Source organism: Oreochromis aureus, linkage group 7 (assembly GCF_013358895.1).
Source record: "Oreochromis aureus strain Israel breed Guangdong linkage group 7, ZZ_aureus, whole genome shotgun sequence".
NCBI classification, from domain to species: domain Eukaryota; kingdom Metazoa; phylum Chordata; class Actinopteri; order Cichliformes; family Cichlidae; genus Oreochromis; species Oreochromis aureus.
The window spans coordinates 51684606-51710061 of NC_052948.1; the positions used below are offsets into that span (position 1 = coordinate 51684606).

At 38.6% G+C, this 25456-nt stretch overlaps 1 protein-coding gene across 2 annotated transcripts; it reads right to left on the reverse strand.

The window, feature by feature from the left end:
* Positions 1-650: 650 nt before the first annotated feature.
* tnpo1 (transportin 1) lies at positions 651-25307 on the reverse strand. 2 transcript variants are annotated; one of them, XM_031734678.2, is made up of 25 exons: positions 24746-25307; positions 24526-24637; positions 23205-23280; positions 22525-22674; positions 21333-21439; positions 15612-15745; positions 14910-14991; positions 13836-13958; positions 11998-12116; positions 11626-11686; positions 11213-11381; positions 10713-10865; positions 10377-10602; positions 10025-10196; positions 9738-9824; positions 9544-9651; positions 9020-9178; positions 8818-8905; positions 8635-8733; positions 8457-8552; positions 6501-6576; positions 4386-4485; positions 4219-4293; positions 3850-3986; positions 651-3771 (listed from the first exon to the last, which is right to left on the reverse strand). In XM_031734678.2, the coding sequence occupies exons 2-24, from the start codon at positions 24628-24630 to the stop codon at positions 3879-3881; spliced, it is 2673 nt and encodes an 890-aa protein (XP_031590538.1). In that variant the 5' UTR covers positions 24631-24637; positions 24746-25307; the 3' UTR covers positions 651-3771; positions 3850-3878. The 2 variants fall into 2 exon arrangements, 1 of the variants encoding a protein (XP_031590538.1); XR_005613849.1 differs by lacking the exons at positions 651-3771; positions 3850-3986; positions 6501-6576.
* Between the last annotated feature and the right edge of the window lie 149 nt (positions 25308-25456).

Here is a 25456-nt window from a genome sequence, read left to right on the forward strand (position 1 = left end):
GATTTGTTGTGCACTAGTGGGTAAAGATTATTCATACCCGTTTAAACGTCATTTTCCAGTGGGATTGTTTATTCAACACACGTTCCACAAATATTGCAAAAGCAAATACTCTTGTTACGGTTGTGGTTTATTTAAAGCATAAGAAAAGGTCTTCTAACACCAAGTCTATGAATAAGCCTTTACATTTATTTAAACTGATTTATAGATTTGTAGCAGTATGTCACTTTTCAAGGTTTTGCAAATCATCATCTGTCGGGCAACAAGCATCTAGGTTTTGGAATAAATTGTCTTTCCACGTTAGACAGTTACATTGTTCATTTTTAAATCTTGTCTTAAACACCTGTATATTGCCTGGCCTTTGACCCAGTGTGAGACGTTGATCTTACTTGTTTTTAATTGTACGATAGTTGTTTTTGTAAATGATTGCTTTCACTCTACTTATTCACTTTTGTGTACAACCAGTTTGCATCTGCTGTGGCTGTTTCAAAGTGCTTTATAGATAAATATTGTATTTAAAGGCCCATTTAGAGTCGGCACAGGGGACAGAGTCTGTTATTTGTGTAATTCAAATTTCACAAAGCCTGATAATTTACCAGTGACACTGCAAAGAAAAAAAAAAACCTTGGAGAAAATACATGATAAAGGCCCACAATAATGTAAACAATTTATTGGAACAATGTACAGATTCAAGCAATGGTAACCAGTCACACCCACTATATCATCTTACAAATATTACAAAATTACTACAGTACAATATAGAGTCTTTGCATGATCCAAAAAATTTGGTGGCCCCAAAAGTATTACTTATTTTTAAAATTCAGCAGCTTATAAAAAAAAGAAGAAAAATCAAAACATGTCGATGAGAATGATGTTTTCACTTTCATTAGCAAAAGGATGAAGGCAGATAATCTAATCAAGTTTAAAGGCTAATTAAACTGTAGACTACTAGAGCTCCTTGACTAGACATTCCTTAATATTAATGGGTGCTTTATAAAATACAAATTTTTCAATAAAGCTTCATAGAAAGTCAAACCTATATTTGCAGAGAGTTTAAGTTGTCAACATATGCAATTACTTTTAAATCAGCTTTCACCTGCATCTCTACATACAGTGTACTGTATTTCTATTGCAAAACCCCAGCAAAAATCCTCAAAGTATTTGCATTCAAGGCATTGTGCAGAGATTACACCATTTACCTAAGCCTGATAACAATCACGTTTGACAATAAGGATGTAAAAGTAGGAATCATTCCTACTTCCTGGTTTCCAACTGTAATCCCACTGTTCAGCTAGCAGTGTTGCATGTATTAACGTTAATGTGAATTAACACCCATTTTGAAGATGATGGGGTGGGTTTTTAAACCAATCTTTCCTTGTTTGAAAAGATGTGGAAAGGTGGAGACATGAGGAAACCAATTAAAAACCAACCAACAAACAAACAAACAAACAAACAAACACACACACACACACACACATACACACTAGACATAAACACAACCTGAGGTTAACACAAAAACATATTCATATAGTGAAACACAAGTACAATGTATAGCAGCAGTTACGTCAAAATTATAGCACAGTAGAAATTGGGATTGTTGTGTTTTGTAGTACTACTATCTTTTGAAGAAAGAACAGAAGTGTGTGCACATCCACCCCGTCAAGCTGCGATTACTTCATATTTTTGCAAGCCAAACAGCTGGAATGTGACAAGACAAAAATCACTTCTAAACACATAAAGATGTGACACATACGAGTATTTGCCTCTGTATTCCATGATGCATTATAACCTGCATTCATCGTGTACGTCCTCAAAAAATGTTTCATCTAACATTAGTAATACACTTCATAATGTGGCAGTTGAGCTAACACATTAAACTACTTCTACACTCCAATATCCCAATTGGATCAAGATGCTTAATGCATTAAGGTCCACACATTTTAGCAGCAATGCTCAACGATCTGTCGGGTCATATTCTAAAGTGTTTGGCTACATCATTCATTTTAAGCACTTGCCAAGTAAGTAAGTCGGTAAGCAAGTAAGTAAATTGTAGGTGCATCACAAAGGATTTAAATACTGCAGTTATTACTCTGGCCAGCAGAGGAAGAATGGATGGGCATAAAAAATAAAAAAATTAAAATTAAACAAAACAATAATATAAAAATAAAAAAAATAAAAATCCATCATGGAATACATTCAGGCCATCTGCAACTTAAACATATAGATTAAAAAAAAAAGAAAAACATAACACTGCAACACAAGAAGACAACAACATGTAATTTCACAGTATTTAAAATCTACACATCTACACACAGGTGAAACGTGAGGGAGAGAACACTCCAGCAAGATTACTGTGAAGACTTTAAAAGTCACAGTGACGCTGAACATAAATGGTTGCTATAAAAAAAATAAATAAAGCAAAAACTTGATTGAAGCTCCTGCAACCTTCCCGCTTTAAGTTGGGGTGTAAGGGGCCACCAACATGCAAAAGATGAAAGTACCCCACAGTGACAACCACCCAAAACATTAGAAAGTCATCCTCAAGATCATGCTTTTAGCACAAAAATTCCAACAACCAATAACAAAAACATCAGTACATTGAGAAATTAACATAGTTAACATTGATTTGATGGTTTATATGGTTCTGACGACCAAAGTCACAAAAAATCAAAAAAAAAAAAAAAAAAAAAAAAAAAAAAAAAAAATCACTGACACAGGATTTGTGTCATTGTGATATTTACGTCCAAAACACAATGACACAATAATCAACAAACAGGATCTTGTTATCCTGCATGCTTCTCCTTCATTTGTCCTTTCCGAGGCTCAGACAATATAAAAGGATAAAGTAAGCATCTAAAGCTTTGATATGCCTGCAGATGAATGTCCATGTCACATTCACGCCACAAGACCAAACAATGATTCACTCGGACATCACGCCACAGCCAAGATTTTACACATTTTCCTAAAAGTCAGTGTGTGTAAAGCCCGTCATGCTACATTACAGCTGATTGCCATAAATCTCCAGTAGAAGAAAACATGAGTACTGTAAATACAAGACCCAAAAAAAGAACCTTATCAAAGCTCAACGACAGCTGTCAACACATTTCACTACAGCTTTTCCACAATGATATACACATGCTACCCATTTTCAGAAAAGCTGCTCATTTAAAGAACAACCCCAAAAAAAAAAAAACTATGTGCTTCTTGTGACAAAACAGCCTTTTCTATAGGAACTTTAAACCATCTCTGTACTTACAGGAAATGTGTCTCAAAGAACCTTCAGCTTTACTTCACAATACTTCTCGTTTACTCTTATAAACGCATATCTGAGCAGAAGACCTACATTTCTCCTTGTCTAACAAAAAGTACAGGGCTTTGTAAAGATTTCTCCATTTTTGCATTCATTTCTTCTCAGTAGTCCAGAAAACAAGATGTTTGGAGAATAAATGGAGAGGAAAAAGCAAAAACAAACAAACAAACAAACAAAAAAAACAACAACAACAACAACAACCAACAAACTACAATTTCTGATTGAGATATGATTAGATGAATTTTCCTCCAGTGATAAGGTTGTCCTGCCAGTCCCTTTTGCCCCTTTGCCTGTGCATAGGGGCACTGAGAACTGTAGCTATCATCTCCCTCCCACCCCATCCACCAGGTCAAGGAGGGGGTCAGCACCCCTTCCCCTTCCCTCAGCAGGCAGATCCTTCCCCCCAGTAAAGGGTAACATGCTCCCTGGGATGGTTCCCGATATTGTCTCCCATAGTGAATGACCTGTATATAGAGAAAACCCTGATTAGAATGCAGCATTTTGGGTTAAATAATAAAAATTATTTTCAGAGTGGAACCGACCCCAACGATGAGGCACGTGCTGTGGAAAGTTACACCCCGTAAAAGGTTGTCAACCGTTCCTTCAGTGGCATTGGAAACTGATCTGCGAAGCGTCTCCAGTTGTCGTCTCCCACCTGGTTCTTAAACCCATGAAGGATCTGAAATTAAACACCACGAGATGTTTATACTGAGGACTGCCTTTCAAAATAAATCCTGTGCACATAAAGTGTCAACTGCAAAAGCTGCCATTCCTGAATTTGGTCACTAGGGAGCAGCAATAACTGTTGATAAGCAATAAATGGATTAAAGCCTGAGTGCAAATTCTCAAACCAGGCAAAGCTGACAGAATTTATTCAGCGATTTTTGTTGTTAGTGTTTTTCAGCTTTTACCTTGTAGAACATGTCTCTGAGGTCATCCTTTGGATTGACCCAGGAAGCCACTGCATCACAGAAGAATATAAAATCCTGTTCCGGAGAAAATAAATAAGGCGATGCTTCAGCTTCCAGAGCGATTAAAAACAAAGTGGGCACACAGTCATCTCTCTACTGCATCTCACCTGCACTACACCTCCTGGATTTACACTGATCATAGTGCAAATTCCTCTGAATGCAGAGTCCTTCTCCTCGTTGTCCCTTATATTTCGCAGACAGGTGCACCTGACAACAGGGACGGCCAGATTTAACACCACACTTATCAAAAGAATACTCGAGCAACAACAGAAACCAGCATAAATCTGCAACTATGAACTAGTACAGAAACTCAGATGCATTCAGTACATGTTACTAAACTGACATGCATGTTTATAATACCAACATTAAATGAAGCCAATTGCCTCCTTTGCCACAAATGTGTTTTCATTATCAATCCTTTTCTTCATATACTCTAAAGACAAATTACATTTTTCAAATGTGATCAAAATGTCCTGTGAAATCTAAGCCACAAAAATGAAGAACCACTCCCAATTTGCATCTGATCAAGGTTCAACTTCAGTGTTTTCTCCTTGCATGCCTCTGAACTGCTTCCAGTAACACTGCTGTTTTTTCCCCTGACAGTCCTACTTCAATTGCAACTTTTCTACTGAAAAAAAACAAAACAAACTGCAACTGACACAAGGATCTAGTTCTTATCACTGCTGCCATTGAGAGCAGGATCTCAAACGATGACCCATGAACTCAAAAGAAGATTTCTGTTGTCCACAGTATCCAGCATAGGAAGTGTTACAGGCATGCTCATGGTTGATGTTTGCAAGGCTGCGCAACATCAATTTGTCCCCCAGGGTCAGACTCTGTGCACAAAGTTCTACAGTAATGTCCTGAGATAAGCGAAGGAGAAGGTCTGTAGTACATGAAGTAATAAACTACACGCCTGCTGTAGATTTTTGTAGGTTTGTAGGTTTTTCCAAACCCAAAATATCTTCATTCATAGTAAGGATGAGAATCAAGAACCACACATCCAAACCTGCACTTTGAATCAATGCTAGCATGTTTTCTCGACATTTGCACAGTGATGTATGGGGATGTCAAGCGCGGTGCAGCTTTTGTACACATGAGTCACATAAGAGCCTTTTTTTCTCCTACACTTTGTTCAAAGAGTTGGGAACTGCTGCAGTGATGCTTAAAACCTTTGTAAGCCTGTTGGTTGTCCACTCAGACTGATCAGGAAGAGTTTAAAAAAAAATGATAATGACTTAAATATCTCTTTTTTTAAAAAAAAAAAAACAACAAAAAAACATTACTTTCCCTACTTTTTTCATTTCACCAAGGAGATCCATTGCATGTGTGCAAGTGAAAAAAGAAAAGAAAAGAATAAGCGCATAAACTGAATGATTTAAAGGATCAGCAGCTCTTGAAAACTCTCCAGAGGTGCACCAGGAGGCAATGCTGAAGAGGCGATTGGTCAAGTTTACCATGATTTGGGGGTTTTTTTAAAGCCACAGAACTTTTTGATCACTTTGCACATTTATCTAAATATGAAATTGTTTCCCGATTTACAACAACACATGAAGCATGCACACAAAAGAGATTCAAGTAAAACAAATCAAGCATTTTAAAATATTTAAAACTCAGAAACTCTTCTAATATCTTCACTGATGTCTTTGAGCAGTGTGTTCAGCAAAACCTCATCTATAGCACCTTGAATATAACATTACTTTATTATTTTGTTTTCGAAGATCTACTAGAGAAGGTTTGGGGTTGTTTTGGGACAGGCACATGCAGCTGGGTGACTACTAAATGAGAAAGGAATTTAAGAATGCTCTTTCTCATTAAAAGACTGCATCCTTTCTCTGTTGTTGAACCAGCAGGCATGTGACAAAAAAATCTGATCCCATGCATCTTTTAGGTTGTTAGCGACAGTTTACAATGACAAAAAAACTAGAAATTAAACAAATCAATGTATAAAAAACACATGAAGGTGCTACTGAGGCAAAAACAAATCACAAGTAGGACCTAAAAGAGGACAGGGTTAGTCACACGGTTGGCAATGATTACAAACTGATAGGAAAAAAAAAAAAAAAAACTGAAAAAAACCAAAACGCTTTTGAGAAAGGAGAGTGAGGAGGGGAAGAGGAGGAGAGCAACAGGGGAGAAAAAGGGAAGAACAGGCGACAGACGAGAAGATCAGAGGAAAGCAGAGAGAAGATGAATTAAATAAAAGATTGAATAATACACACCAGGGTCTTATAAACTGCTGTAGCATGGGTGCCACCTCTTGAGGACAAACGTAACCAAGACGACCAATTGTTATTGCTAAGGTAACGCAATCACGGTTACACACCACCAAACGCCAACCAAGACATGAGCAATGAGGAGGGGGGAGGAGAAAAAAATAAAGAAAAAACAAACAACTCAGAGACAGAAATCAACAGAATCTGTGTATGATAATAAACAGAAGATTTCACTAGCGTTGATTATTACTGCCCCTTCAAGTCAAAAGGGAGGAATGTAAAAATATGACACTCTAAAAAAAGACATACAACACGTTTAAGGGAGAACACATTGACAACTCTGACAGGACATTCATAGAAAAGGCAAACAATGGCATCTGCTTTCAGGAATTACATGGATCAAAAAAAGGCTATTTAAATTGATCAATTTGATGAAACTGTACGTGCCAAGACACAGGCTAACAAAAGGTGTAGCATGTGTGACTGTATGGCGTAAAACAAGAGCAATTCACTGGGATTTTTTTTTCCCCCTCTTAGCGATTTCTCCCTTAAACTCACAAATGTTAATTTTCATAAGAAACAGAAATGTTTTTTGTTTTGTTTTTCTTTTGGAAAAGAAATGACAGATTACTCCAAGCCAACTACATGGAGGGAGACTAGTATCCAGCACAGCAGGTTCTTATGAGGCAGAGAGGAGGGAGGACCTAAGTTTAAGAAGACACAAAACTATGCAACATTCTCATTAACAAACAGGCATTTATGAACAGTCCAATGACACATGCAGAAAGCAGATGGTATGCTCATTAGAGTAGAGTTCAGTGCAGGATCAGCTGATTAGAGGCAAACTGAAGAGTGCCGCTGTGCGCGCCAAGAATTTACAGCCACCTTAAACTGTGGTATTATGTGACCTAGTTTAAAAATAGTTCCAGTGGTACACTGGCTCTCGTGCAAACATGTGAATGGAATTTACACATGGCTGTGTTTGCTAAGGTTTGATTCACTGTGGCGTTGTCAATTTATAGATCGATAACATGCAAGAAACTGTTAATGGAAAGGTTAATGATCAGATACCTCAAAAATTGAAGAAGTTGTATGATGCCCAATTAGTAAGACGTGGTTATTGATTATCATGTATCCTGCATCAAACATTGGCCATTCTTAACAACATTTAACATCTATTGGCAAATATGCATCCACATTTAAAGAACAGTAAATAAAAGCAACAAATAAACTGACAGCAAACAAACAGGAACACATCTATAGAGTCCCTAGTTTTTTTTTCCTTTTATTTTGGCAGGTCACACTTCACCCTTGCATGCATAATTTTGATGCGATGTTCACTTGACTCATCCAATTCGAATCTCCAATGCATTTGGTTCAAACAAGAGTAGAGTGTGCAACCTAAAAATAATCTCAGCTAGGTGCCCTACTTTTAGTCAGTTTAGGTGTCATTTGGGATTAGTCGTTTAGCTGATCAGTAACTATGTGAGGCTATGCAGTCATCTATCTATAATTCTGCGTGAGCTTTGCATTTGGTTTCATTACAATATTGTACTTCACCTCATAGAGCAAAGTCAGTCGACATTAATTCATTCCAAGGCAGGGCTCTTACATGGTTTGCTCAGTTGAAGAGTGTTAAGAATTTCACACCAAGGCTTGCTCAAGGCTTCATTTTTATTTTATCTCAACTTACAGGCCACTGTGCCAGGCTGCAAATCAATACCTGAAATATTCAGCATACTTTGGTGAAACAAGCAAAACTAGTAAGGCTCATGCCTTGGGAAAGGCTGAAATTAAGAGCGAAAGACACGCAGTCTAATAAGTAGAATTCATCCTGGCTAAGTGGACCTGAGTGAGTGAGTGTGTGTATGTGTATACAACTCCCTCTCTCTGTGTTTGTGTGTGTGTGTGTGTGGGGCAACCTGGCTGGCTGACGGGCTCAGCACTACCACCGAGTGGTACCTGTGTTCTCCAGTAGTGTCTTTGGGGTATTGGGCCTGTTAATGATCTCCACCAGTTGGTGCAGCACCATCGCAATGTATGGCTGCATTTCAGGCCCTAAGGGTGTAGATATAAAAACTTAAGTTAGTTCAGATTTGAAATGTGTCATTGTACATCGTCTTGAAAGAAAGGCACTCACCCATTTGTATAGATACCTCTCCAATAGCCCATGTTGCATTGTTGCACACTGATATTAACTCTGGGTTTAAGTTTGTACCCAGTATGGGCATGAAATCAGCTGAAAGGAGGAAAATAAATATCTTAGAAACTGACTTGGAATTTATTGTCACTAGTGCTTCAGGGTCAAGTACACAAAACGTACCGATGCATGGTTTCACATGCTGGAAACAAGCCTTGGTGAGATCCCCTAGCAGAGCAAATGAACTCTGACGAACTTCTGGCATTTTGTCCTGAACAGTCAGAGAAAAAAAAGAGGACAAAGTGAGACATGCAAGTCAGTTTACATTTGTTTTGTTTGTTTTTTTTGTTTTTTTTTCATGTTATATACTTTTACAGGGCCTTACCTGCATGCACTGGTACATGAGGGTGAGGATATTGCTACGAGCCACCAGCTGCTCAATGGTGCCTCCCAATCCTTCCGCCAGTCCACTAAGAAGATCCAAAGCCACAATCATGAAGTCTTTGTCAGGGGCCTCATACTGTTCTGGTTGGGACTGATGAAGCTAGAAAATACAACATGACTAAATTTAACAGTAATAAATATTAAATAAGAAGCTATATGGCATCCATCTATGGATCTGCCCCACTGTGGTAGTGGTTAAACGTCCACTAAATACCTTGTTTACCAGTTGGGGGCAGTGCAGCAAATTGTAAACAACACTAACAGATTGTTAACTTGAAAAAAACAAAACAAAAAAACAAAACAACAGATAAATAAAAATCACCATTTTTGTTGTTATTTTGTTTTACATCGATTTCCACTTGACTATGCAGACTCTCCAGCAGGTTTAAATGTGTTCATTTTGCATAAATACATAACAAAAAATGCAGACAAAGCTTTTGTGTTGTCCATCCTACACATTCTCACCATGGACTGAGCGAGGGTCTTCTGGACGAGGTTGACACAGCGTTGGTACACGGGCTCACAGTAGGGCAAGAAGCCACTCTGCAGCGCTGTGGCTACAGATGACAGACACTGAGGAAAGCAGACAGAGGTTAGATACAAAAATCATGGATATCATGCAGATTTTTGGCACCTTTAAGTGTGCATGAGAAACTCACTTCTAACAAAGGGAAGAGATCCTTGTCTTCATCTTTTAGCTGGTTCCATTTCTGGATCAAAGGTGGCATCAACATCTGGATGTATTCCTAATACATACCACAGATTGAATGCACTCATGACAATGGCTGCCAATGTATTCTATTTTACATTCAAACAAACAGAGCTTTTTTGACATGTGGTCTACTGTCGTCCTCATTTTATAAAAATAAGTACAGGACAACAGCAGCATTAATGTTAGATTTAGAAATGTGAAGTGAAATCAAGCAAAGGCTTCTGTTTTACATACCGGTTTATTGAGATGGTGGCCCACTGAATCTGCAAGTGTTCCTATCGCGTCATAAAGAATTAGCAGATTTTTATGTTGGTACTTGCTGAAAGCAAACACCAGTGTGTCCAGGATGAATGCCAGGTAGGGCACCAGCTCTGTACAAGCCTCCTCCTCCAAAGTGGCAAAGGCACTGGCAGAGAAAGATTAAAAATGGGAGGGGGGGTTAAAGCAATGTGTGAAAATAACTACTCTAAAATTTGGATGCATCTGAATCCTTCAGGGGAATATGTGGGAAACACCAATGAGGAAAAAAAAAAATCAGTGTTAATGTGCTGTAAAATGAGAGACATGGTTTTATCATCTTGCTCACCTGCAAGCAGCCTCCTGCACACGCTTGTTGCTATCCAGAATGCGTTTGAGCAGCTCTGTCATTAAAGGCTTCAGGTAAACATCCGGAGGCTGGCTGACAACCCAGTGTGCATAGCGGCTCAGTGTCCAACAGGTGATAGACCGCACCAGGGCTTTCTTGTCAGACAAACACTGGATGAGATGAGGGATGAGCTCAGGCAGGTATGGGATCATTCCTTGCATGCAGCCTGGAGAAAAAGGATAACAAAAGTATCCTTTCAAAGTTGTGCTTCTTCTGATTTTATATTCAAAGAGGGATCTCACTCCTTTCACTTGCTTTTCATTTCCCCCTTCTTACCTTCAGCTATAGCCCCCAGCACTAGGATTCCAGACTCTTTAACTACCCACTCTGGATGGAAAAGCAGCTCTTTGAGGAGAGGCAGAATGTGCATCAACAGATCTTCCCTGAACACGTTGGCCAACACGTCGAGCGCTGCTGCTGAACACTTGCCTAACAGCACACACACACACACACAGAGAAACAAACAAGTGCACAGACAAACATCATACAGACGTAACAAGCACAACACAAACAAGCAGAAGACAAATTATTAATAGACAACCTCCTTTTTGGGACTTAAAAGGTGCACGATGTGGCATTTTTGTTGTACTGATTGTAAAGTTACCTAAAAATAAATAAATAAAAAATGAGACCTTTCTCATCTCTATTAGCCGTCTGGACTACCAGACAATGCAGGGCGCCTTTCAATGGAGTTCGTGGATAAAGCGCCACTATGAATTATTTTGAAACAACCATCGGAGAGCAGACAGTTCAATTTAGATATGCACTGAACTCACGCAGGTTCCAGTCAGAGATAGTATCATCATCATCTAGTTCGTCATCTTCATCCTCCTCGTCCTCAATTCCATCACCCTCATGCTGTTGGGCAACAGTGCGGGAGCGATGGAAGCGTGGTCTGATGTCTTGCTCGTTGTCTGGAATGGCCTCATCCTCTTCAATGTCTCCCTGAAAATGAATGTATAGTATAAAAAATTTGAGGGGGGGCGGGGGTCGTACAGTGTGTGGGCATTAGCATGAGAGTTCAGTCAGCTGAAACCGTAAATTAGCCATGCATTTTGTGTTGTAAATGTATACAACTGTAATATGCTTGTACATCACAAACAACTTAACTGAACTGCATGTCAGCTTGACTCCTGGAGCAGTTTATCATTGTACCTTCACGTAAACATATTAGGCAGTACAAACTGACCTTGAGCAGAATGATGTCAATCTCAGAGTACTTCATCCCGTTGACAAGCACCGGAGTGAGCCTAGAGCAGAAGCCGCAGGAAAAATGATGAGAACAAAGGGCAAGGTTAGGGCAGAACTCACAGGCAATTACTCACATGTGGTCCCTGCTGTGGACACAGTTTAATGTGACAGTTTGGTGACAGATGTTAAACCTGAGGTCAACAGCTCGTCGAGCTCTTAATCAGCCTCCATGAGGTGAGGAAAAATAACACCCTGGTACAAGGTCTTCGCTGACTTGCTGCCAAGGCTGCTATGAATCAGCTACTTTCAAAACCAGCACAAGTCTGTACATTACATTTGGCTCGGTGTGCGTGTTTGTGCATTTTCTTACTGGGAGAGGTGGCCACACAGCACTTCCTTACACACCGGCTGCTCGGCCAGTGTCAGCCAGAACTCACAGGCCTCCAAGGCAACATTCTCATCATGGTCCTGAGTCCTCTGCAGCATGTACTGAATTAAAAAAAAAAAATACAAATAAACAAAAACATTTTCACATACGAATCTGAATATTTCATCCCAAAGGAAGGAATGTAACCAAATCTACAACCTGCGGCGCAGGTTCAACTATCTGTTCAGAGATCAGTTCATTTCATTCTCATCTTACTATAATGACCGTGGTCCATGTTCGTCTGTTCCTAAACTCCTCTTAGAGGCATTGATCAATCTATATCAAACTTACTACATAAATTCCTATGGTACCAGGATCATCAACACCTATACAGCTTTTGGAAATTATTTTTAGCTCACAAATATTATGAGTATGAGCTGATCTAAAAACGAACCACAACATTATAGTACATCGGTGCGTGCCTGGGAATTGTCCTCGTGTTTAACGTTCATGAGTTCAGTACATGTTGCATGTATGTTTTATAAGGGCCAAAGATTTGCAAGATTCTAAATCAAGCGGTGATGCGAGTAACTGTAACTGGTTACTTTGTCTTCTATAATGAATAACTCACAAGGAAGAAGGGGAAAAAAAAAAAAAAAAAACCTATTTATAATTTCTTTGTTTGGCGTGAACATCTGTTTTTGCCATCTGACTGCCATGATATTGATAAGAAACACCATTTTATAGATTTAGTGGGCAAACAAATAATCATTCAGCAAAGTCATGTTTGCAAAAATAAATAAAGCGCCAGCCCTACTTTATTAGGCCATGTTCATCAGAATTACATAAAATGACCTCCAGTGCAACAGAGTTGCTTACTGATGTGTTATTAATAGAGGTTTATGTCATATTTATTCAGGGTTCATGCACATTTTCCATTTCAAAATGTCATATTTGTCCACACTCCTGAGGTTTATTTAAAAAAAAAAAAAAAAAAAAAAAAAAAAAAAAAAAAAAAAAAGACATTTAATCCTACATTTAACAACAAGCCAGATGTTTATATGTTCAATATGTTTTTATACATTAATTTTAAATATCTAACATGCAAGTTTAATTTTGAAGAGCTGTCACACTGTAATTTTTGCCCCATTTCCTTTTTACATGAATACATTGGGTGGTTGTGGCTTCTCCACTAGCTGACTCACTAAGGCAAGTCATTCTAATCTGGCTCTTCAGGTATGCATGTCAAAAGGACTTTGGGTAAAGTGTTTTTAGTATATGTATAAAAGGTGCTGTGTGTGTGTGTGTGTGTGTGTGTGTGTGTGTGTGTGTGTGTGTGTGTGTGTGTGTGTGTGTGTGTGTGTGTGTGTGTGTGTACGTAAACATGGCTTGTGCTGCAAAGCACAGTCAACGGTTAAAGGGACAATAGCAAGTGCCAAATAAATGATAGTCCATTTATGTTACTATAAAATCCAAAAACATTCTGTCAAGCTTGACATTTGACCATCTGTAATGCTGACTTGATGTAATTCAAAGACTGTAGAGGGAGCTCTGTGCAGGAGTGTGCATTTGGGTGCAGGCTAAAGTTGGCCTGCACCCAAATGCAATGGTAAATATTTTGTCTGAGGTGCCTGCATTCCCCAAATGCTATTGAAAAAACACTGCAGAACAAAGGGATAATCTAGAATTATCCAGAAGGAAATATTTTCTGGATGCCCACCCTGGTGCCTCGCTAAACCTTGAAAACCCATTTCAATACTGCGCCGATTCCCCGATTATCAGCTTTTAGGCTTCTCCCTTTTAGTTAATATAGTCATTCTTTATCTTTACAATATACTCACCTCTATGATGTTATGCATGTGTGGCAGGAGACGATCGAGGCGAACCTCAAGCAACATAACAAGAGCTCTGCAAACATTCTTCCTCACTTCTGGCTCATCATCTGTTGCCAGTGCAAAGAGATTCTACAGAGGGCAGGGCGACAGCTTAAAATTAATACCACTGTTGGCAATAACATGAGAATAAATATGATTGAGAAGGGAATAGTCAACACGGTATAGCAGAACAGAAAATGTACCAATGTTTTAGATGTTTGTGAATGTACACAGTTCTGCAATTTGCTGTATGTATAATCTGTAGCCATTTTCTTTAAATGTCCTGTTTACTATATCAAAATGTTTAATATACAAGAATGCCCCATATCTTTAAAAGACATAAGAAAGACATACATTTAGTTGCTGCACCATCTTATGGTATAAACTGGGATTACAGAAAGGTACAGCTCAGGCCCAGCTTGACTTCAGTTGAGTTGTCTTCAACACAGTACACAAATGTTTTGTACATAAAGTCATAGCTGTCCAACAGCTTTAGTTCATTTATTACACTATTAAACAGAAATGTACAAAATGAACATTTAACTAAGTTTTTTTGTGCTTCAGCCTCTTGCCATTGCCAAATATCTGACTTCAATTTTCTTATCATTAATCTCTTCTCCCAAGCCCTAAATATAAAGTATAGTATAGTATAAGAAATAGTACAGGAAGAAAAAAAAATAAATAAAAAAATAATGGTAAAGACTATACAAAATCAGCAGAATAAAAAAAAAATTTTTTTTTTAAATATTATGTTTTTTCTACCAGGATTTTTCTAAACATTATTTTAAAATGTATTATAAATAAAGTGAAATAATTTGCAAGAATTTGCATGAGGCTTGCAGAGGCGGCGACTGATTGCAGAAAGTCAAACTGGAGAGGTAAATCCCAAACTGTCAGAGCAATAGCTCGCTTTATTGAAGTGACCCACCAATAACTTCTGTTTCTCTCTTTTGGGGCCAGTGATTACTTGTGTTTTGTGTATAGATGCACATTAAAAAAAAAAAAAGAAGAAAAGAAAAAGAGCATTAGGGTCTGACTTGCCTCAATGAAAGGATCGATGTGAAGCATAAGAGCCTGAGTCCTGCTGATGATGAACTGATTGACGCAGGCGATGGCATGAGACCTGCAACAGAGTCACAACCACATTAGAATCACACCGACATGCTTTCCTCACATGCTGCACACTGTGAATGTAGCCTCTGTATTATTATTTGCCCCATCTCCTCCAATCTAACCTCCAAATATGAGAAACCTCTCTCTCTACAGGAGTTTTACACTGCAACAGACACTTATTGTGCGTCGTCTCTAAGACAGACTGAAAATGTACATGCTGGCTGTGTATTCAGATTTAGACTAAACATTTTATTGTATCCAACAAATGTAGAATAGTTCAGGCAAGACACAAAGTCACACAGTTTTGGTACAACAGCTGATATCAGGTGGAATGTCAAGGAAGTCCCAGTAGAAGTATTTCATCAATTATAAATTACTGAGGAGGAAAGAAACCATTTTCATTTGCTTAAAGTAGTTTTAACTGAAAAGTATGCACCGTCACTAAACGGGTATAACAAACAGCATTCACAGACAATTTAAATGCAATGCCATGCACGTTCTAAAAGATTGTAACAGACTACGTCACTTCAAATAATACAAGCTCCATGTGTAAGTGAAAGGTTCAAAGGACAGTGTGACTTAAAGTCAACTTTAGTTAGCAAACTTGGAACATAAGAAGTATTGTCATACCTAATCTTAGGACTGCTGTGTTTGAAAAACTGCAAGAACTTGGGGATCATGATGTTCAGAGGACGGTCCAGCATGTCACTGTCCAGGATCTCAGCAGAGTCCTCGCAGATCTTCTGAAGAGCTCCGAAAGCTCCCTGAAGACAAAGAAAAAAAAAAAAAGAAAAAAAAATGGCATAAGAAAAAGACAGCAAAGTAAACAATGAGAATTTCTCTACAAAGACATGATGGAAGATTGAATTTGGGGTCAAAGTTAACCCCAAAATACTGAGACACTGAAGCAGAGGGTAGGAATTAAATGTGTTTGGGATTTGTCTTGTTTGCTTGATTCTCATCTAACATTGAGGCAACAATTACTGTTTAACAACATTATTCTTATTATGCAATGAAGCAAATTACATTTGCAATCAAAAGCACTCAAAAGAGCCAAAGGTTTTACATGCTTTAGAGCCAAATATGACAGGTGCAGTGTATGAGGCCATTCTCCACTCAGTGACCGTTAGTCGAGAGAGAAATGAAAATACTTTGCAATTTAATCACAAATGTATTTAATAAACAATACATGCAGATCAAAGTCAAAGTGGTTTGTCTTTTTGAATTTGTATTTCTAAGAATGTTTTCAGAGTGATGCTTATACGCCACGCTATTCTGTGTGTCTATGCTAGTCCCCCCCCACCCCCTACATACAGGGGTAGTCCTCAAAAAGAGTTTTAGTTAACCCCAAACAAAAATATCCTCTGGTGTTGTTGATTGGAATTTCTTTTACTCAAGCAAAAGAGACATATTTGCATCAAGGAAAAATATAAAAATAAATAAATTTTCCTCATAGTACACTATAATCATGTTAAAATCATGCAGATTTAAACCCAAGCCCGAAACAAAATCACCCTGGTTCTATAAATCCACATATTGCGTATAAGCTCTGTAACATATGAGACATGGAGGATCATAGTGCTAGTATTTGCACAGTGAAAGCACTAAATAATACATTCCACCTTCTCATCCATGATGTTCAACAGGACTCATCCACTTCTGCTCTAATAACCTTCAAACAGTTGGAAAGCAGTCACACACACGCACACGCACACACTTAATATAAGCTGCTTGACAGATGGTTAGTATGCATGCTCACGATATGCTGCAGACTTCAGTCTCTCTCGCATAAAAAAGAAGAAGAAAAAAAAAAAAAAAGCAGCCTGAGAGGCAGATACAAGAAACGGCACAGCACTGACACCAACGCTGTCTGCAATGTGTTTCCATGGAAACCACTCCCATGTCGGCATTCCTTTTAGAGGACAGATACAGAGCCATCTCCACAAGAAAAAAAAATAAAAAGGAGGGGAAAAATATGCTCAGAACCGCAGGGATGACACAAGATGAGGAGGCTAAGGTTAAATCAAGGTCACAAACAAGACGGGACAAAGGGCATTTATGAAGGCGAAAAAAAGTCTTTTCTTTCATCAGACTGAATCTTGATGCCAGCAGGTAATCAACAGTGGCAGCAGTGGAAATTTAAGTGTTCCTTTAAGTGTATAAGACATGCTGCTGTTTAAACTATGAATTGGGAATACAAGCAAACAAAGAAAAAAAAAACTAAACAGATGTCATATAAGCGAGTCATGATATAAAAATCTTATGACAGCCCCAAAAATGTCAGATTTATCTTAATGTTGAAAAACATGACTGGGTTACTAATGAGCTATTTAGAAGAAAGATGTGTTCCTTTTTTCCTGCTATCCATATTTACTCAAGATCACCGGGGTTTAAATGTTGGCAAGGCATGATATGTTAACACCCATCACGACTAAATCAAGAATAATGACCAGATTAACTGATAACGCAATTGCTGGTTGCAAACCTGCGTGGGAACCCAAACAAATGTTTCATATTACGCACAACTGTGCTCCAGCACTGCACACAGTGACGTCAAAACATAATACAGGCATTTGTGTGTGTCAAGAGGGAAGTGCAAAGGAATGGGAGTGGCCTGCAAGCGTTTCAATAATATACAAGCATCTAAAGTGTAATCTTCCTTTCAAGTCCTGCTACTGAAGGTCGTTCACTGTGAGAATGCAAGTCACGTAGATGACTGTGAGCCAGGGCAAAGAAGAAAAAATAATAATACACACGTAGTCGACTAAGAGGCTCCTTCAGAATCCTGTCCTTGAAATGTGAATAATGGCACAAATGAGCGCTGAGGTAGCAGAGCATTATCATAGGTGATCGTTTTCCCCTTCGAGTGGCATGAACACCGTTATAGCCACTTGTCAACCTCCATTAATCAAAAACACAGGCATAACCTATATTAAGCTGTCCACCAGCATTAAACTTGGCATCCGACACACCTGCTTGTTTCTTTATATAGAGCATGTAGAGAAGGGCACAGCGTGGTGACACGAGGAGCTCTTCCAGCAACCACTCGTCTTAAACCACAAACAAGGCAGGACTCACTGGTAGGGCAGCAGTTCCTTGTGTTACCAAAACGGACGTCTGTTTTGATTTTCCTACGTTATGTTATGTGCACACTAAGCTTAAATGAAAAGAGAAAAAAAAGCAAAAAAGCAGTGACATCATTACTTGAGAACAGAGGATTTAAAGCTAAAAACTGCATGCTGCAGTTTCACCACGTACAGAAGCTTGTCTTTATACACAGCGTCAGCAGACATTATGTCTCAGCGTGGGACTGTTGAGCAATCAGAGGGAGGATGATTCACTGGGAGAGTCACGAGGATCATCTTGCACAGATACTGTAAATGCACAACATATATTGATCAAATGGCCCAAGGCCAACATGCATTTACACGTTTCTCAAAGTGTAGATTACAGATCGGAAACTGAACACTGGCAGTCACTAAATATATTCCCAAAATAGATATCAAAGTCATGCTGATAGAAATAGTACATTATTTTGAGAAGGCAGTGAATGCTCAGTTCTATATGGCAAATCAAGAGTAGAAACAGCTCTCTTCTAAAACGAAGAAGCTGCCAGATACTACAACAACAACAACAACAACAACAACAACAACATCAGCGACAACAATAAGAAAAACTGACTACGTGTACTAATTTACTCAATTTCAGCTCAATATTTAAATCTTGGACTCTAGACTAGCTGATTCACTTTTCCCAATAGTCCCCATCTATTTCACACTAAAACTCTTTACACACCAGATGTATACAATTCGGGCAAATATTTAGTGTGTTAATATTTTTTGGACTTGCCTATTTTTACATGCAGCCCTTCACACCGACTGCGTAATATCGCAGACAAATTTTAAACCTTCATTTCCCCCCTGAATCAAGCTTGATTTTTCATATATTTTCTATGGAAATAAACAGATCTGACCAATCAGAGCAATTAATTTAGAAACAACTGCATTCGTAGTTAAAAAAAAAAAGTGCACTAAACTAAATATACAACGATGTCGAAATAGTAAAATAATCCAATTTTACCTCAGACACACAGCTCGATGCTGGTCTGGGCCACGGTTCTCTGAAATTATCTTCAAATGTGGTCTCAACTCTGCCAACAAGAGCTCAAACTGCCCCACTGACATCCTGACATATGTATGACAGCATCTCTTCTGACTGGCTACACTGAGGTTTTTATGTCAAACTTTGGCTGAATTAAATATGGGCCTCCACCATACATGACAAAACAAAAAGGAAAAAGAGAGGCACCAAATGTGAAATTCAAAGTCAATACCCACACTAATGTAATATCTCTTTACCTCTTGAAAGCCTACAAGCCATTTTCTGAATTGAGCAGTTTGTATCATATTTCAGGCCCGCTTATATAAAATGTAAAATAACTGTGCATTAGAAGTTGGTGGGGATGGTCTCTGCTGATGCAGCTAAACTTGGAAAAACCTGGAAACTATTCTAATGGTTGTCAAACCACATCTTCATTGATATATACTGAGGTGTCAAAAGTCATCATTAAGGTTAGAGGGGAGGCCATCAAATGTTGTGCTTTTGGAGGAAAGAGATATAGTAATGATTATTTGTTTGCTTCCTAGTTATTCACAGTGCAGCAACTTGACCATTTTTAACAAGAAACATTAAGAAGCTTTCCAACCCTCAAGCTTCTTTTCGAAAACATAGCTGGTCTTATAAGGAGTTTCTACATTTGGTTGCTTGAGTGTTAAGCCTCTTTCACGCACACATACACTTCAAGATGGTCTGCAGCAACTACCTGACCTAAATCTTAGCTTCTGAGCAAGCTTTACAAGAGAGGCTGGCAGCGGTGCTACACAGAGATTTATTTTTTTATGTCACACCTATTCCTTAAATTACTTCAAATCACATCGACAAGTAATAATCCTGTCACCATGTATTTTAATTGCCCTATGACACAGCTGAATTTACCACGACACTTCAACATGCCATTTAATTTATTAATTCTGATGTCATGAACAAGTCCAGCTGACAGAATACTAATGACCTGGGAGTTTATGTGAGCCTGAGTATGGTTACACAAATCAGATGATCTAACAGCCACAACAAACGACTGTGCTGTCATTTTCGTGGCTGCTGCAATGGAGCATTTAGAAGAACGAGCACAGAAAAATTTAAGATATTAAAAAACAAAGAGTGGATCATGGTGGCCTGTAAAGATGAAATATGACCCAACAGCATGTTGGTGATTTGAAAATCAAAGCATATTTGGATGATGATCAAAAAAGAGAGAATAAATGAGTCAGAGCTGAATAATCTGTAGTCTGCAGCGGCTGCTCCAGCTGTGAGAATGTCTTTAGCTCATCTGGCCAGCAGGATACTATCCAGATGCTGCTTTATAGCCGAGCCAGCTTTTCTTTCCACAATAAATTAATTAATAAACAAATAAACAGTACACGCACAACTGTCTGTGTGCCCAGACAGGGAAACATGCTTTATTACAGCACACATGGGCTGTAATATACAGTCAGAAATGTGTGCACGCTTAATCTCAGCACTCCCCACCCATCCCCAACACAGCCATGGCAAAAAGCTGCCTCTCATTCTCACACTCACACACATGCTTTTGTTAAACTTCTGATGAGTTGAAAGCACAGTAATTAAAGAGGAAGAAATCGGAGTCGTTGGCAGATGATAATATTACAAAATGACTTTAGCGTCATGTCCATATCAAGCAAAGTAATAGCTGCTGCCATATTAATGCTGAGCCCATTACATTTCATGTTGGATTCTTTAAGCTGGTTCGGTACTGTTGTACTTTTGGGGATTTTTTTTAGTAATGAAATGTTGAATTTTGACACTTTCCTGTGGAGCACCATTTATGTGCTACAGAGTGACTGAAACATGAATACATCATGGCTACTCAGCTGCAACATTTGGGTCCATCTTAACCAAGTCAGTTTTGTCAGAAGACATTTTATTAAAATCAATCTCATATTTTTGATTACGGCAGAAGATTTTAGAGTCACCTTGTATTTGTATGATGTAGTCTGTTACAAGATAACTTTAGATTTTTAAGAGCTGTTGAACTGATCTAAGTGATTTCCTGGTTAAGTATAGCTTGCTCAGTTGTAATTGGATTAGTACATAAATTTCTGTGGAAACACGGTGTTAGTGGATTATTACAGGAAACATCATCTGTAAAACCCTTAAGAAATAGTTTTCACATCTTTCACCCATATCAACACATTTGTGACGCCACCAGAAAACATCAGCTTAGTGACTAAAAGAAATTAATTTATAAGCTTCTGATTTGTTTGTCCTCACTTCACATGTGTTGTAATCCTCAGAATCCAGCAGCAGGCAGAGTTTGGGTAACAGCTCAGGCCAATTTTGTAGCTCTCCCTTGGAGGCAATTGTAGTGATGAGGATACCTGTTATCAGAGGGGGCTCTGTTAGATGATTAAACCAAAATCCAATAACATACACAGGACATAATGAAACGCAGACATTTAATATTATAAAGCACTTCTGTTTATAATCCATGTGAACAGAAGCAACAGAAATGCAGCAAATAAATAGCTTCAAGTTAGCTTAAACAGCTGGACGACTCCTAATTATGCAAATGTAAATATCAAGATTCTGCAATAATAGCAGGGAATGCTTGGGAGCAAACCAGCATTTAAAAGCTGGCCTTTAACATTCTGATACAGTAGCCCACTGAGTTAAGAAAGACTATTTAGAGGCATTTAAAGCCAGGGTAGGGTTTTGCTCTCACTGGATTAAAAAGAAATAGATTAAAAAGAATTTCACAGTAGCCTTCAATCATATTGTAACTGACAAGGTCTGAGAGATCACTGCGCTCTGTTTTCAGGCTTTACAATCTGAGCCAGTTACAGGTCCGTTAGGCCAGATTAGGCGAGCAGGGGTGAAAATCTGGGAGAGCAAACTTTGAGTCCCTGAAGTCAAAAGTCAGCAATAGCACACTTTTGACAGCAAGTCTATGCGTCCATGCTAATTTGGTGGGAGGGGTTAAGAATGGAGAGAGGGTTAGGGTTACGCCCTGCAGGAGTAGGGCTGTTTATTTCTAGGGATTTTTTCATAGATTTCTGACCACTGGATAAATAAAGAAATATAAACAACACAGAAAAGCAGATTAATTTCATACTAAAAACATAATCATATCCCTAAAAATAAGAAAATAAATTAGCTGCTATCCCAAAACAGTTTCACCGGTTTAATTAGTGTAAATAATATACAACCATCACAACCAATAATAAACTGTTGTGTAAATATTCATTGTTATTTATTTCCCTGCTTTGTCTCCAAATGCTGATTATGTTCCCAATATATTGACCTGTAGGTTCAATATGTCAGCATGTAGTTTAAGCAAATAAGGAAGTTATTTACAGGTACAACAATGCAACGTAGATAACAAAAGAAAACATTTAAACATAAAAGCTATGCATGGATGCTAAGGGCGACATTACAATCAGAAGACCGAGAGGATGAGACTTACCAACAGTGGCCCGAATAAGAGGAGATGAATCTCCGATGTTTTGGAGGCACTCACTCTTGATGAAATCAGACACGCCATTAGGGAAGTTCTGATAGTGAGCTTTCACATTGTTCTTCAGTATCAGTCCACTCAAGGACCGGGTCGGTTCATCTTGGGAGAGAAAAGGCCAAGGGAGGAAATGTGAAAATTGCTTCCCTTTCATTTTTCGCAAGCAGAGCATTACAGAAATTATGTTCAGACATTTATACTGACATTGTGGACAGAATCTATTTTACTGTTTGCTTAAAATGCGTAAGTAATAAATTAAATAAATTCTGCTAATTTTTTTTAAACACTTGTGACTTGTTGCATCTAGGGTAAGGTAGTCATGCAACCGAAAAGGTCTTAACACCACTTAACATTTGGGTCATCTGCTGTGCGGAAAAGTCAAGCCAAAAGTTGAGCAGTGCCAGGATTTAGCTTTAAAATTAGAGTGACCCATATTCTGTGTGGCACATCATTTGCAGCAAAGATGCCATCAGGTCACCCGAGTCGCGGCCGGACTAACCTGTCAATGAGCAGTTACATAAAAACGACAGCTCTGACATTCACCCGTGCTGCCCGGGTGCCATTAGATAATCTAGGAACACACCACAGACACAACAAAATGACAGAGCGAAGGAGAAGGGTGGACAGCTTACCTTCCGATTTTAACTTTGTCAAAACAAATATCAAATAGTTGTTAAAGTCTGGATACTGATTCAGCTGCTCAAGTCTCTGAGAGAAATGGTTAAGGGTTACAAATGTTCGAAGAGCATGTTAAAAGGCTGCTAGGACATCACCACTGCATTCTGTAATTTTATAATAACAATAAAGCCAAAAACAGATTTTTTCCCCTCCTCCTCATATAAAGAAGAGGAGTGGTGTAATGTAACAGCATATGTCAGTGTGTGTGAGTGGACTGGGTGTACGCTTGTAAGGGGGTCATAAATGTGTCATTTGGCATGACTGTACTGGCAGATGGCATCTTTAGGGCTATAACAGCAGCTAGTCTATGAGTTAATGAGACAGTCCATATGAAGGGTTACATAAGAAAATTATTAAGGATCAGCATGAAACCAGACAAAACCATAAGGCCCAGCAGCACGGAGAGGCAGATGATAATTGCTCTCCAATGTAAAAGCAGGCAGTCACATGCACACAACACTGGAGCACAGTTGCAGCTGACAATACAGTGCATGAGCTACAGAGGAAAGCTAATAATGCACTTACATGTTAAACCTACACTTTAGTCCTTGCCATTTAATCTAGCCGGAAGAGGTCACCTTAATACGGGTTTGTTTGATAATCCCTGGCATCCTTTGGAAAAGTGACATAGAGTAAAGTGTCACAGCGAAAAAGCTTGAATAACCATGGTGTCTTATTCCAGGTTTAACCCAGCCATCCACTCCATTAAACTCCTGTTTTAGAATAGGAGATTTTACTATCCAGCTTTAAAATCCAGCAATTTCGTGCTTTGCATACCATGATACATGCAAGGCACGGACAGATGTTGGGGGGGGGGGCTTTTCTGTCACCATTAACACCATCACCTTTACATCATTATATCTAATTCTGATGTCTACTTAAATTATTAACATCAGCATGTCTCCGGTAACCTTAGCTTTATCAAGTTGCAGATGATATACCGGGGCTTTAAATATGTTTTATTGTGATGTTCTGCAGAAGCAATATGAAAAGGGAAGGTATATAGGAGGAGCAATTACAAGCTTTACCATTGCTTGTATTAACCAAGCAAGACAATTTATGGCACTTTTAATGTCAGATGATGTTAGCACGACCTGTTCCGTTTGCAGCGCGTGCAAGTGAGACAAAAAAGGCACGAGCGTACCTGCTTGTAACTGTAACCACCCCGGCTAGTATTAGCTGTCGTTAGCCTGTTGAGTCTGTTTTGTTATTAAACCACTAACAGATTATAACAGATAAGTTATCATCCATATCCGGCTCAAGACAAAAGGATACTTGCTGGACGGATCTCTGTGTGGACGTATCAGGCGACTGAGACTCCTTCAGCAGCTGTAAAATTTGTTGAAGTCCTTGCTCGTCTGGTTTCCACTCACACTCCATCTTGCTGCTGCGGATAAAGAAATAACATAAGCTCACACAGAGGACTTGTCATCGAACTAATGCTGTCTCCCTACGAGGCGAAGTAATTTCGGATTTTTAAAAAAGAAGCTTTTACCTGTTTCTTCTTTGCCGACCTGTGCAGTTGACTTTCTGCTGAAATGTGACCGTCTGTCTGGGTTTTCAGACATGGGCCTGACACGGCGAGTGGACCCGATTTCTCCCAACAAGCTGAAAAAAGCTTCGGGCTACGGTCTGGCGTCGCATATAACTGGCTGCATCGTCAGCTGACACCGAGCTGGAGGGTCCTAGTGCGCGACAAGTTTTATTTTAAGCCAAATAGTCAAACAAAAGATGCTTATTTACAGTAGGAGGATATCTAGAAGGACTCTGGCCAAACATGTTTAGATATATCTATTTAGTCTTTTTATTGAAGACAAAATGGCTTTGTCCTTTGTTCAGAGAAGGTAAGGAGAAGCTGCAAGAGGAAAAATATACTGAAAAATCTGGGAAATGCCAAAGCTTCTCTTATATTTCCAACAGAAATGAAGGCAGCACAGCTCGTGACATTGGCTATGAAATTTTCCATTTTATATTTCAAGAAAACAGCTCCATCTTCGGGCTATATTTTTTATCGAACAAATTCAGCAGCATTTACCCTGTAATTTTAACTTAGCAAGCAGCACCACTTAAATTGGCATTTTTGAATCGCAGTAAAAAACAGAAACATGTAGCCTAGGCTATTATAAAATATCAGTGAATGAATAATTTAAAAAAAACATAAAAAATAAAAATATATATACTTTATTTTTCAATATAATATATAAAA